This window comes from Metarhizium brunneum, chromosome 1 (genome assembly GCF_013426205.1).
Source record: "Metarhizium brunneum chromosome 1, complete sequence".
NCBI lineage: Eukaryota > Fungi > Ascomycota > Sordariomycetes > Hypocreales > Clavicipitaceae > Metarhizium > Metarhizium brunneum.
In genome coordinates this window covers 9362652-9376911 of record NC_089422.1, presented here as the reverse complement: position 1 = coordinate 9376911, position 14260 = coordinate 9362652, and the positions used below count along the sequence as shown (strand labels likewise).

General features: G+C 56.1%; 5 protein-coding genes across 5 annotated transcripts; 2 read left to right on the top strand and 3 right to left on the bottom strand.

Moving 5' to 3' along the window:
* Positions 1-108: 108 nt before the first annotated feature.
* CGI121 (EKC/KEOPS complex subunit) lies at positions 109-905 on the bottom strand (the record flags this gene model as incomplete). The annotated part of the gene is made up of 3 exons (XM_014685775.1): positions 109-432; positions 528-650; positions 753-905. 3 exons carry the CDS (start codon positions 903-905, stop codon positions 109-111), a joined length of 600 nt encoding a protein of 199 aa, XP_014541261.1.
* A 2239-nt stretch (positions 906-3144) lies between these two features.
* Positions 3145-7221, top strand: acu-15_1 (Transcriptional activator protein acu-15; the record flags this gene model as incomplete). Its single annotated transcript, XM_014685776.1, has 3 exons — positions 3145-5259; positions 5343-6417; positions 6479-7221. The coding sequence occupies 3 exons, from the start codon at positions 3145-3147 to the stop codon at positions 7219-7221; spliced, it is 3933 nt and encodes a 1310-aa protein (XP_014541262.1).
* Positions 7222-7914: 693 nt separating this feature from the next.
* G6M90_00g029040 (uncharacterized protein) lies at positions 7915-9042 on the top strand (the record flags this gene model as incomplete). Its single annotated transcript, XM_014685777.1, has 4 exons — positions 7915-7981; positions 8053-8151; positions 8242-8591; positions 8665-9042. 4 exons carry the CDS (start codon positions 7915-7917, stop codon positions 9040-9042), a joined length of 894 nt encoding a protein of 297 aa, XP_014541263.1.
* Positions 9043-9749: 707 nt separating this feature from the next.
* On the bottom strand, positions 9750-12018 carry G6M90_00g029030 (uncharacterized protein; the record flags this gene model as incomplete). Its single annotated transcript, XM_014685778.1, has 2 exons — positions 9750-11639; positions 11719-12018. 2 exons carry the CDS (start codon positions 12016-12018, stop codon positions 9750-9752), a joined length of 2190 nt encoding a protein of 729 aa, XP_014541264.1.
* A 934-nt stretch (positions 12019-12952) lies between these two features.
* Positions 12953-13770, bottom strand: G6M90_00g029020 (uncharacterized protein; the record flags this gene model as incomplete). Its single annotated transcript, XM_014685779.1, has 2 exons — positions 12953-13449; positions 13530-13770. The coding sequence occupies 2 exons, from the start codon at positions 13768-13770 to the stop codon at positions 12953-12955; spliced, it is 738 nt and encodes a 245-aa protein (XP_014541265.1).
* Between the last annotated feature and the right edge of the window lie 490 nt (positions 13771-14260).

The window sequence follows — 14260 nt, the reverse complement described above, 5'->3', positions numbered from 1 at the left end:
TTACATGATGACTTACAGTAAATCAATACAAAAATATTTTAAAATACTCCCGTTGGCCCAGCCTTGTTAGGATATTGGTGAATTTGTTACTGGCTTCTTTAATAGATATCAAAGTCCGCGTAGTGCCATTGCGCTAACTACAAGTGTGTCTAATTCTGCTCGTTTTTTCTGCTCGTCCCTGATGGCCTCCAGCCAGTCCAGGCCGTTGAGTTTGTAATATTTGCGAACTTTGGAGATATCTGTTGTAGCGGCTATGTTGGCATCGGTGACGTCAACGGCAGTTCCCTTGACATGCTCCGCTAAATGCGCCTGGATGCTGTCTTTGGACGCAGCGGAATTCGACTCCGACGATTCCGGCGAGTACGTAACTTTGACGACGGCAAGGTTCTTCGTAGTAGGCGAGATGCCAAACCGGCGATACGAGTCGGTAATCTGACCTGCCATCAGCAAGTCTGTGCTTGGACTTGGTGCATAATCATTGGAGGACCAGAGCAAAAAAAGGCGGCCATTGGGGTGCGTTTGCTTACATTATTGGACGGATTTAGAGAGACTACAATCTCAGAGTGTACATTTGGCGTCTTGAGTGAGCCGTTCGTAGCCGCGTTGACGGCCTTGAAAATGGCCGAAAGCAACTGCCGGCGAGACACCACCTACAAGTGAAATTATGGACAATGTGAGCTGGATACTCTAAACGCTTGAAATCTTATATTGTCCTTGGAAACAAATGGAGCAAGTCATGGGGCTGACAGTACCACAGAGGCGTCGACAAAAGCGTACTCGAAGTCTGTATTTCGACTGAGGAGTTGTTGATGGAGAAAGTCTGCATTGTGGACGTTTTGAAAGAGGCCGAGGTGGACCTTGTATGACGGGGGAATGTGTTCGATCGACAGGGCTTCTAGCGTCATAGTTGGATGTTGTAGAGTGACTCAAAAGAGACACGTCGTCTATCGGGCAAAACGTGTCCTAGGTGTGATAGCGGTGATGGCGGTAATAGCGATAGTGGATGTTTGGGTTGTTGGGAAAAAACGAGGTTTAAACATCGCACGAGAAGATCTGGTGCCAGCCCCGCAGTTCCGGCCGTGCCGCCCCACCCTGGTGGTTTTTGTGGGCTTCTTGCGGCTTCTGACAATGAGCTTGAGGGCGAAAAAAATGGGTGCGGGCCAAGTTGGCGCTTGAACAGCCAAAAATAAGGATGGTGCCATCGTAGTCGCCGTGGGCGTCATCATCATTGTTCTTTACTTGGCTCCGAGCGACATTGCCTCGCAAGGGGCAGCATGGGCTCTTCCGTCTCCGAGCCATCTCTTGGATCTTGTACAGGCTGCAAGCTGCCGGCTCTCGCCGTCCGAAGACAAAACGCAGGCACCTTGAAGCTTCCCGTCATGACTCGATAGCGCCGGCAAAGTAGTACAGAGTTGATGTGCTCCCCAAACAGATGACCTGCGTCCAACAAACAGACCCGGTCAGTACCAACCCAGTAGGCAATTGATTTGAAGCTGCAGTATACAAGGTTCAAGGGTTGAGAGCAGCCACAATTCATCATTCATGGTTCGTATCCTGGAAACGATTCACAGAATTTGCAGAGTGTCAACGGTCCGAGCCGCGGAAGCGAGTGTAAAAAAGTCTTTCGTCAGTCGGCAAGCAAACAGAATACGGAGCACAGCAAGCCAAAAATCGGCGTGCCGAAACCGGAAGTTTTCTAGAATACTCCGTACATCAAGCCGGGAAGTTTCCTAGTTCCTTGTGGGCTCGGGACGTTTTCTACTCGGGTTGGAACATTTAGAACTCGGACACTTCCCCCCACTAGAGCGTCCCGACTTGAGAATATTTGTTGGCGGGTGTTGTTGTCTACATCACACCATCTGGGTCGCCTTATTCTAAGTTTTGACCAGGCGACGGGGCTCGCGGCTAGTAGTCGGACATTGCGAACCCAAGCACCTCAGTGACGAGGGCCAGGGTCATCAGGGTCAAGTTTGCAGACAGGGCCGTGCAAGGCCGCCTCATTGGCAAGGCAATGGGTAAACAAACAAGACCTGGGTAATAAGTGCGGATCACGGTAACGAACAGCTCGTCGCTTGCTCCGGCTAACAAAGGGGCATTGTTAGGAGAAATCAAAGGTATAAAGGAAGATGAGTCTGTCTCCAAAGCAGGGGTCATGGGTGAAAGATGTCAAGTCGAGTCTGGTTGCCCAAGTTTCTCGGGGAACCTTGGGGAATTGCAAACACGCCACTTTTTCGTTTGCCAAGAGGAGACCTTCTAAGGCATTCTCGGGATTCCACAGGGCGCATTGTACAACATATGCACGTTCATTTAAAGGTGCCACCCTTGTCTGATCCCTACCCAAGCGCTTCAACGTCGGAAGGTTTTATTTGGCATAGCCCAGCCTTGACTGGCTAAATGTGCCAGAATTGAATCTGCTGATTCGGGGGTTTATTCGGCATTGGGAAGCCATAGTCGTGTTCCGTCGATTCCGTCGGCCGGGTTTTGTCCGCGCGGATTGTCCGAACTTGACCATAGGTATGATGATATGCAGCCTCCAAAGTCTGTCACGACCAAGTCTAAACGGATAATAGTACATTGGCAGGCGGCGAAACCACCAGCCCGCAGGTAAGCAAGCACCTTGCGCAGCTGAGGTGTTTTCGGCGCTTTAGGACTAGACGCCGCACCGAAGCACCAAGCGTCAAAGCAGACAACCCTTGAAGCCTGCTCGCACAGCCACCCAGCAAAGCATTTTGACAGCACCCCAGGTGCTCGGATCGTCTTCTCCGTGACTGCTCCGACGCCAAAGATTGGTTTGGACGACTGGGGACTGTCAGGCTTCCCGTCGGCCCCCAAATTTGTGTCATCCGGCCCCCCAAGGACGGGTGCCGCTGAAGATTGGAGCAGAGACGAGACCGAATAGTTTGCTGCTCCAAGCCTCGCTGATCATCAGCCTGGTAGCCGGTGCAAGGCGTTGGAGGCCGCTCCGGATATCCTGGCTCGTGAGCTTTGGGTCTTGAGTGCAGCGACGGAGTAGTTAGGTGCTGCATAGTAACTTGTTCGATATCATTCCCAAGTACCTCCGGAGTGCTTGTACCCGCAATTCTGTATTATTGGTGCCCGGCATCTTATGCGTCGCATGAAAGGCCAATGGCAGCTCCCTCGATCATGGACGGCACGGCTCAGCTCCATTTCTCGCAACCCGAAGCCGCAAACGCCGGTGATTCGACGTTGCCAGGGCCACCGGCGCCGCAGTCGTCAGTGTTGCATGAGGATGATGGCTCTTTTTTTGTCTCACCGAGGTCGACGACCTTTGTCGACTTCACATGGGTGCCGCGTGGCCCCGGTGCACCGTCGCCCGCGGGCCGATCATGGTCAAGGTCAACGTCGACATGGAGCGCGAGGTCGAGCTCCCGATCCACCAGCTGCGGCCAGGGCTACGGCAGTTACAGCGGCCACGGCTGCGGCAGTTTTAGCGGGCGCCGAGCCCGATGCGCAACGGGCCCTGGCGGTGCTGCCAGCCTGAGTGCTGCCAGCGCTGCAGGAGGCGCAACATGTGCTGCCGGCGGTAGCCTTGGCGCTGCTAGTGCGGGTGTCAGTTCTGCCGTCAGCGCGGATATCGGCGACGTCGACATGGGCGGTGCAAGCTTGAGCCCTACGAGCCCTGCACGCCCTCGTGCTGCAAACCCCGCTGCACCTGCTGGGCCAGCGGCTGCCAGGCCACATGCGCCTTCCAGCACACATGGACCACCTGCTGTTGAGCCCGGACCTGCAGCGGCCGCTGCATGCGCACCTCCACCTGCGCCTGCGAGCACCACCTCCACCAGCAGAAGCACCCCAGCGCCCACTATCCGCACCGCTGCTGGTGCATTTGCAGGTGCCGGTGCAGATGCCACGGCGCCGCCGCACCAGCAGCACCAGCAGCACCAGCAGCAGCACCAGCTGGAGGGCACCGCCGGTCGCTGTGCTTCCGGGCCCCAGGTCGCCTCGTCTTCATCTCAACAACATGAAGCTTGTGCTGGCCCACCAGGTGCAGTCGTTCCGACGCCATCATTCCGATCGTCGGTTCCCACCGCTGTTCCCACCTTTATTCCCACCCTGCTGCCTTTGTCTGTGCCCTCGTCTGTGCCCTCGTCTTCCCTTCCGACGCCGATTCCAACATCATCGTCTGGTATTCATATCAATACTGCAGTCCCGTCATCTGTCCGGCTGGGCTCCAGCTCCAGCCCCAGCTCCAGTTCCAGCTGCAACTCCAGCCCGACCGGCGTCGCCTCCATCCATGTCTCTTCGGCCATCTCGTCGCCCACGAGCATCTCCCCGCGCTCGACCAAGCCTCCAGCTTCCGTCGCCTTCAATGTGAAGATGCCCCCTCGCCCTGCCAAACGCTCGGCGGATGGTAGCGGAGCTAGTGATGACGATGCCAGCGCCTCTAGCACCGCCAAGCTAAAGCTGGCACGTTCGGATCGGGGGCCCGAGGATTTCTCTTCCGTCGTCAAGAACCGTCTTCAGTCGTATACCCGCACTGGCCAAGCTTGCGACAGATGCAAGGTGCGCAAGATCCGCTGTGACGCCCTGCCCGAGGGTTGCTCGCACTGCATCAATCTGAATCTGGACTGTTATGTCACGGATCGTGTCACGGGCCGCACCGAGCGCAGAGGCTACATGCAGCAGCTGGAACGGGAAAAGAGCCGCATGATGTCGCACATTCGTGACTTGGAGCGGCTCTGCGCAGAAAAGAACGTCGAGGTCAAGCCCTTCCAAGGACGTGTTCGCGCCCAGAGCCCTCCCGACGCCGCTCATGAAGAAGACGCGAGCAATGCCTCGGCCAATGTAGCCGCCGCCTCGAGCAACGACGGCTGGTCCAAGTTTGGCTCTCTATGGATCAAGGACAGCTCGACGCCGGACCCAACAAGCAGCATTCTCCGGCATAATCTTCCGCGCAACGAGTGGCAAACCAGGCCCGAGCAGAGCCGTTGGGGCGTTGGATCCGACGATGCACCTCTCAGCTCCTTGAAGGGAATGACACTTACTCTGTTGGGCACTACCATTGAAACCACCTCCTTTGATGCGCCAGATGTCGATGAGCCACCCACCGCTGCTGACCCTTCTGTGCCTTTGTATAACAAGTCAGTGCAGGCATTCTTGCGTTCCGCCATGCGCGTGAACCCTGCTGTTCAGGTTGAGTTGCCTACCCGTGAAAATGCCTTCATCTATGCTGAGTGGTACTTCATCACCATTGCCTCTTTCATGCCCTTGCTGCACAAGCCAACATTTATGAAACTTGTGAGTTTCCATTCACGTCCTGCCCTAGGCCCTTTTTTGCCCCTTTACTCGAATCGTCCATCCATTGACACTTTCCTTCATAGTTGACGAGAGTATATGATGAACCCGGTTTCAAACCCACTGTGCCCCAGTTGGTCATGGTGCACATGGTGTTCGCCATCATACTATTCCAATTTGGAGTTCGGAACAGCGAAACCCTGGAGCAGCGCAACAACTTTAATGATCTTTCAAACAAGCATTACCATTTTGCTCTCAGCAAGATGTACGAGGTCTTTTCCTCTGCAGATTTTGAAGCTTTACAAGGTCTGGTTCTCATCGCCTCCCATACGAGAGCCTTTCCCAAACCGGGTTGCGGATCGATAGTTGCAAGTATGGCTTTGCACCGAGCAATCGAGCTGAATTATCATCGGAGAACGAAAAAGCCTGGTGAACCAACAGATTTGCAGAACGAACTTCGCAAACGTGCCTGGTGGAACATGATGATGGTTGTTGTTGACATCAATGGCAAACGAGGCTACCCACTCCCAGTATCCGTGCAGGACTTTGACGTCGATTTCCCAGAGCCAATCGCTGATGAGCTATTGTCCGACGAGGGCGTCGACACATCGCGAACCGTTCCTTGCCCCTATGAAATCGCAATTGCCGCATTCAAATGCATCCCCATTTATATGGAGATGTACGCGAATATCTTTAGTGTGCGGAGAGACGAAAGCAACTACAAGAATGTCCTCGCCGTCCTTGAAGCTCAGATGAAGCAGTGGGAGGCCGACCTTCCAGAATCCATGCGGCTTAGCCCGGCCAAGAAACATGACCATGGAATGGTTGGCGCTCTCTTCGCACGCACCTACATGCTGGAGTTCCGCCTGCACATCAGACATCCGTCGTTGGCAATGACGACTGATGCGGCCCTGATTGCTGAAAACACCAAAATTTGCGAGGAGGCTGCTAGGGAATATCTCCAGACTGTCGAACATCTGAGTAGGATGAAGGCCCTAGATACGACATGGCATCAGATGTCCCTGTACTGTGTTGCCATCTTGTCCATGCTAGTACCTCAATGGCAACGACGATTTGAAATCACACAAGACGAAGTAGCCAGGCTGAGGGATGAAATGCAGAGGTGGATGAACATTGTTAGAGAAATGAGTGCCCTGCTCGGTAAGCGTCTCCCAATTGACTCCAAGGCGCCCACACAATTGCTAACAGGCCGTCTTGGCAGGCTGCGGCATTGGCATGAGTACTCAGATTGCGCAATTGATTAACCGCACCATGTCTTGGATCGAACATGATATGCCGCAGAAGGATGGGAAGAACCCGATTCTGGCGCACGTCAACGTGAAGCAAGAGCATACCTTGCCCTCGCAAGGCACAGTTCCGTTGGCACCACAAGAGCAGCAGCAACATGGCCATGCCGTTCCGTTTGGAGCTGTTGCCCCTCAGAATCAATCCTTTCCGTCGGCAGACACTTCCCAGGCGGAAGAACTCACCAAAAATTTCTACCATGCAAATATTACGGCCCCGGCGCATGCGACGTATCCATCCCTGGCATACATGGACCAACAGACGCAACCAAACCCTCAGGCCACAGCCTCATACCAGCACGACCAGACCGAGCTATATTATCCTAGTTCAAGTGCAGCTGCTGGGCACCCAGGTGGCCCTGCTCAGACTGCCACCCTCGCAGGATACGGATCCGAGGCTGGGCAGCATATCTGCCACCAAAACTCTGACATGATGTGGAGGTCGTCATGGCAGAATTGGTCTGCTGCGATTGCAGAAAGCCAACAACGATACGGCGCCGATTCACTAATGACTCTTGGCGATGCAGAAACAGGAAGAAACTCGGTCATCACGCCCATAATGGCGGGCAACGGAATGCCTCACACTGGTGGCGAACTGCCCATGGTGCCACAGCCAACATCATGGCCATTGATAATGTTTGATCAGACTCCTCGGGATTAGGAGATGACGGCAGCCGCTGCATTGTTTTGATATTTGAAACCCTGAGAGCTTTGGCGTTATTTAAGTGCATAGAAGCAAAACCTATGAGGGCTGGATCCGACTATATACCACTGTTGATTAGAACTGGAGGATGGTGAAGAGGACGATGATACGCGGAATGAGGGATGATGGGACTTTGTACCAGGGCATTAGCATATTGTGGGGTCGAGGTGCCTTTATGATAATGAGGAATATACACGATATCCCATGAATTGTATATATAAGCTGACTTAAACCTGCACGCCACGATAGCTTTCCTTTCGGTGGCGGTTCCACTCATGTGTAATGTAGTTGGTTGTTCTGGAGCTCTATCCTGGACGATCCCATATTTGCGAATGCGAGAAGAAAGGGCCACGGAAAAGCGGGGTCGGGCTGGTTGGGGCTGGGGTTGGCCATGTCTCCATTTAACCGCATTTCAACCGTCGGGCAAGCTGGGAGCAATACCGCTACATAGTCCACGACACACAGTATTTGCAGGCCTGACCAGCAAGCACACATCCAAACCACTAGACTGTTCTATTCTTCTGCCCTCCGAGTCTACGCGCCCCAATTCGTTCCTTGCGCATTCATCGCGTGCGACCGTCTCCAATCCTTGATACTAGACCTATTTTCCCCGTCAACGCCCCGTGCGCGACCTCTTGCGCGCTCGTCGAGATGGGCAAAAAGAAGCGTGGTCACCCCGACATCGAGGAGGTGCTAGTTCGTCCTTGGTGTTATTACTGTACGATTAGACACCGCCGCTGTTCAACTGAAAGGACTCGAGACTGAATTCTGACTTGGCATTATTCGCAGGCGAACGAGATTTTGAAGATTTGAAGCTCCTCATCTCTCACCAAAAAGCCAAACATTTCAAATGCGATCGTTGCGGACGACGACTCAACACAGCCGGAGGTATGAGAGACGCTCTTCATTTGGGACGTGAAGTCGCAGCCTACAACGCAATCGTGACACACAGGTTTGCTAAATACCAACCTCGAACAGGTCTCTCCGTACACTTGAACCAAGTCCACAAAGAAACCCTCAGCCAGGTCGAAAATGCGCTTCCTAACCGCCAAGGACTCGAAGTCGAAATCTTTGGAATGGAGGGTATTCCCCAGGACGCCCTGGAGCAACACCGCAGCCGAATCATCCAGAACTTCTACCAGGCCCAGGAGGACCGGCGCATCGCAACGGGCAACCCTGCCTCGGGACAGGCGATGCCCAGGAAGAAGGTCAGGGTGGAAGCGTCGGAGGACCTCTTGAAAAGACTGGCCGAGTTTAGAGCGCAGAAGAAGGCGGGCACACTACCTCCCGCGGCGGAGGAGCGAACCAACACCCCTCCCACGGAACAAGTACGTGAAACGAACGGGTGTACATGTTGCCACTTGGGCAAAATAACGAGAGTCTTCTAACCGGCGTCTTTAGGGAAACCAGCAGCAAACCGCCGCGCAGCCCACATACCCCGGGCAGCAGGCGTACGCATACCCTGCCGACTCCCTACCCGCCCGACCTCCCAGCCACGCTCTCGGGGGGACTGTTCTGCCGCAACGACCGCCCCAGGCAGGCTACTGGCAGCCACAGGGTGGTGCGGCCGGCGGCGTGGGCGACGACGTCGACCAACTGATCCGCATGGCCGAGGCGGGCGTCAAGCCGCAGCAGGCACAGGAAGCCGATGACGCGGGCGACAGGAAGGCCAAGAAGGAGAAGAAGGGCAGGATGATTTATGACGATGTCGAATTCAGTCCGGAGGAGAGAATGGCGGCGTTGCCTCGATACGCATTTGTTCCACAGGTCGGCGCTTAGCGGGCGAAGAAAAGACGGCTGGGTTAGATGGGCTAGGGGCGCGGATGGCACGAATAGGCCTCTGGGCTGCTACAAGTTGAGAGTATACAGTGTTTTGGCTTTTCTTTTCTTTTTTTAATTCGGCCCTTGTCCCGGCTGGCGTTTGGCATGTACAATATGTGCGTAGATGAATGGGAAAAGCAGGATTGTGCCATGGGCAAGGTTATGTCTCAGCTGGGATATGTGTGCTGTTTCCATTTTATTCCCAAGACCGCTCCTCGTTGCATCTGTTCTGTCCAGTCAAGTGGCATGTCGCTTCGTCGACGTCGAGCGTCAGTTTAGCCGGGGGCGTCGTGCTACAAACATGACCAGATCCAAGTGACGCCCGGTCAAGGTCGCAGTGGCGGGTGCCTGGAACCAGCGGGTTATGCTCACGTCGGAAACAGCAATCGCTCAGGCCCGTCTATGAATCAAGCTTCGGCTCCTCAAGCCAACTCTTGCATGATAGGGACCACACGTTTACATATGTGCCCGGCAAAGTCTACCATGTACGAACAAATTCGCAAAGAAGGGTCAATGTTTGCAGCGCTTCCAAGAACCAAACCATCTCTATAAAACGCCACGCATCGCGCGATGCCCTCCTGCCCCCGTTTCTCGCAAATCTAGATACACACACACCACAAACAGCCAGGACACGCCAGCAGAGCAAAGCGCCCGTCTGGTCCATCTTAATGCTCGCAAAAGTTCCACTCGACGCGCCCCATCCTATCCGCCGTCTGAGACTCGCTCGCCGTCCGCTCCTCCATCAGCTCCCGCCTCAGGGCGGCAGCCGCCTCCCGGCCCATGGGGAACTCGACGTTGCGCAGCATCATGGCGGTCAGCTCCGGCGGCAGCCTGGACCCGCGGCCTCCTGCATCGAGGCCCAGGCGGCCGAGCCACCAGTGCTTCTGCTGCGGGGCGACGCTGGCTGTGGAGACGACAGGGACGGCCGGGTCGACGAGGAACAGGGCCAGGATCTTGCGGTGGCCGCGGCGCGCGGGGTCGGCGAGGCGGAAGGGCGCGACGCGGTGCTGCAGCACGTTGGGGAAGAAGAGGGCGCGGCGGCCGCGCGTGAGCACGCTGCCGACGTGCTGGGTCGTCGCGCCGCCGCCCGGCCGGGCGATGGCAAAGGTGCGCCGGATGGTGCGCCAGTCGTACTGCTCGTAGCGCAGGCGGCCGAACTTGTCGAGGCCCTCGCGGTTGGCCTGTGTGCGCAGCTCCAGGCGGCTGGGGGTGATGTTGTCGCTGTCGAGGTAGAAGAGGGCCGTGGCGCAGATGTGCTCGTTGAGCTGGCCCTCGACGTGCCACGATCCGCCGTCGTAGCTGGGCCGTTCTGGCGTGAGGTGGATGTTGGCCAGCTTGACAATGACTTGGAGGCGGCGGCTGGGCGGGTCGCCCTGGACCTCCGGCTGCGGCTGCGGCTGCTTTGGGGCCAGGAAGTCGGTTGTCTTGACGTCCGAGGCGCTGAGCTTGAGGGGCGACTCGGTGCTGGGCTCGGGGGCGTTGACGGGGTGGGTTTTGTAGAACCAGCGCCAGTCGCGGCGCTTGACTTCGTTTTCGGAAACGTGGTTGGGGTCGCGCTCCTCGTCCTCTTCGTCTTCGTCTTCTTCTTCTTCTTCGTCTTTGGTGTATTGCTCTGCGGCATTGGCCCTGTCCTCGGCACTGTCGTACTGCTCTGTTTCGTACTCGCTCTCTGGTTCATCTTGCTTTGGGGGGCCCATTTGAACTAACAGTTTACTTGGATTGGGCAATTCCTCGGATTCGGTCCTCTGGTTCCTGTTTCCCTCATCCTGACTAACATCATCCTCCTCCTCCTCTTCTTCGTCGTCCTCTTCCTCGTCTTCATCATCCACATCATCAATTTCCTCCTCCGACTCCGACACCTCAGAATCGCTGTAGGGGTCTTCATAGGCACTACGCCGAGGCTCATCGTCCCTGGTCGGCCGAGCCTTGGGCTCGCAAGTGTGAGGGGACTTTGCGCAGTTGCGTCTGGTTCTGCATCGCACCGACACAGAATCCGTCGTCAGCCGCTGGGTTTCAAACTCTTCTGGCCAGCGGTAGAGAAGGTCCCAGGCCGGCAGGGCCTTTTCGATGAACCTCTCAATGACGGGGTACAGGGAAGCATGCTTGACGGGGTGCAGGTTGTTTATGTAGCTCTCGATTTTGGCACGCCCCTTTTCCACCGAGACGTCGCACGGCAGCCACTGGAATTTGGTCGAAGTGCAGTGCCGGTTGCGGCCACTGGGCGGTGCCGGCTCTGGGATGACGTCGCCCATGCCGCAATTGTCGAGCGCATCAGACAGGCCGATTCGTCGGTCGGGCAGGATGCGAGACTTGCCGTAGACCAAGGGCCACAGCGAAGGGTGCACCAAGTCGAGCACCTTTCCGTCGCTCCCTGGATGCCAGTCCTTTTCGTCCTCGGGCACGTCTTCCAAGAGCTTGACTCCTTGGCTGAGTGCCTGCCAGAGAGGCTCCGGGATCAAGTCATCAGACTTGATAACGGCAGTCGTGTAGTCAAAGACGGGCACGAGGCTCGTTTTCTGGAACAGGTCGGCCTTGAGCTTGAGCTCTTGAATGCACTGGTTGTAGGATGGAACGGCGTGTTAGCTTTGCCATGGTCGTCTTACAAGTGTATATCCGTCAGCCAGGTACACGTACGGCATCGGCCATGGCGGGCGAAAAATCGGCATGCTTGAGAAAGGCGGCCCAGTTCATCTCAAGAGCTTCGGCCTTCCACCTGGCGGCGATTTCTGCGTCGTGAACCTTGACCCACCAGTCCGGCTTGTTGGTGATCTCCTCGATGAACTGCATCATGCAGAGCTCTCGGATCGTGAGCGTGTTGGCTTTGAAGTCTATCTTGGAGTTTCCCACCAGCACGGGGAAGCGGTGCTCCGCATCGGGGAGAAAGTCAACCGGGAGGCCGAGGCCAGGAAGTTTGATGGCAGCCGCTGGTTCCATGGTGAACGAGGATCAAGTTGCTGTCTAGGAAAGAAGGTTGAAACGGCCGTTGAGTTGACAGCGCGGCGAAGGAGCTCGACATGATTCGGGGTTTAAGCACTCGGCGGGTTTATGTAGTAAATCAAGGCGTCCACAACGTCAAACACGACGTGTGCCTGAAGACACGATATTCTAGGCTCAGGTACTCACACGAATCTAGCCCCACTTAGTTTGGTGGTTGGGGTTAGTAGGCGTTAGTTAGGGTTAGGAGTCAGGGTTAACCATGGAATATGGACTAGTGTACTTTTAAAGTGGTGACAGCACTTCAGGTATCATCTTATCTACAGCCACCTAAGTGGCCGGCTCACTGTAGATGAGTCCATCTTCTCGGCAAATGCAGAACTTTGTCCAACGTTCAGGGATCGATTGATCGCAAGTGGGACTCGGCCCAGACCAAACACGCCAGGCGCCGACGAGAGGAAGAAACGCTGCACGATCTGCCATGCAAAATACGAAGAGCTTTGTGACTTTCCCCCCGGTACCCCGCCAAGAGCCTCACAACTCGGTTACTCACGATGGTGTAGGCAGCAAAGCCGGACCGTGACAGTCTGTGGCAGAATATATTCGCCCACCAACAAGGTATATACATACTACTATGCTATAGTATGCTATAGTGTAGTATAGTATCGAGCGCAACAGCCAGGTACCTGATTCAGTCCGACACATTTTGCCTCCTATACATGACATAGTTCACAACATCGCGTCCCAGTCTGAGACTCTGAGTGCCCATCTCTCGTCCTCCGCAGCTCTGTCTCCTCCTCGGCTCCGTCTTTATTTGGTAACGTACCCCCGACTCTTGGTTCAAAATGGCCCCATGATCAGCCTCTCTTGCCGTCTTGGTACATGGCCGACGAATCCCGCTAACACCACTATTCACCCTCTCCTATACAAAAGCCTACGGGGCCTCGTACACAGGCGTGCTACGGGGCCGATGCTCAGCAGGCGCTTCGTGGATAGCAGGGCCCGCCAGCTCCGGGGGCTTCGCGTCCGAGACTGCAGCGTCCTCTGCCGGCCTGCCTCTCCGCATCTTCCTCCACGCCAGCAGTCCCATCCCGCCGAGGAGCAAGAGGCCGCCGACTGTGCTGCCGACCGCCACGCCGGCCACACCCCCCCTGGACAGGCCCGGGCCGCTCTCTCCAGAACTCTCCGGCACGTCCGTCGCGGCCGGCGTCGTCGTGGACATTGTGGGCACGTCGGATGTCTGGGTCGCGGGTGCGGTCGTCGAGGCCGCGTCGGGCACGCTCACGTTGAAGTAGTGGCTCGTGCCGTCCCTGTCTGGGCTCCTGGCGCGCAGCACCGCAAAGTAGAGTATGGCGTTTTCTCCCCGGGGCACATTCCTGCTTAGCCCGTCGAGGCTGACGGTCCAGATGAGACTGGTCGACCTGGTGCCTTCTATATGCCGCCGTGGGGTGTGGTTAGTGCGCGAGGACGGACGCGTGGAAAAGGGGCGGGTTTGTGGCATCGCGACCTACCGCGGAGTTTCTTGAGAAACTGAACTCCCTTCCCGGCAGCTGGGTACTGCTGGAAAACAAAGAGGTCCATGGTGTCAAGGTCCGACTTCCACTGTACGTCTATCTTCTGGCCTTGCTGGTACACCGGGTTGTCTTGGTAGTTGGCGTTGGGTCCATTGGCCGGCGGCTGTGTAAAGTTGGTCTTGCAGACAGCGTTGGCGGCCAGGGCGCAGAGGAAGAGGATGAATGTAGCAGTCCCCATTGTGGTCTCTGGGGGAAGAGTCGTGCTTCTCCGAGCTGCAAGACGGGTTGACAATCTCGGCCGTTTGCATTCCCCCGGCTCAACAAGACAAGTTACAGCTGCGAGCCGCGCGGGAAAGAAGAGGAAGCGAGAAGCTGTTCAGCGAGCGCGAGTGTCTCTTTCGTTTGAAAAGGGCGAGGCCGCCTCGGATGCGAGATGGCCTTGGTGTCAGCATGCTGACGCTCACATGCCCAGTTCTTTGTGGCGACGAACCATGTCACGTAAGACGAGCTGTTGAGTCTCATTCGCCTTGGGCCAGCGCTAGTCTCCAGGCCGTTGCATGGAGTTGCGAGTATCTTGTCTGCCCTCCAATAAGCTCGCGGTGTTGACGCGGGAATCGGTCCATGCCGCTTCTAAATACAGTAATGAGCAACAAGCTAGTCCACGGGACGGCAAGGATCCGCCTTGAAAGAGCTGCGCTTGCTGCAGGGGCAAGGTTGAATAGATATTC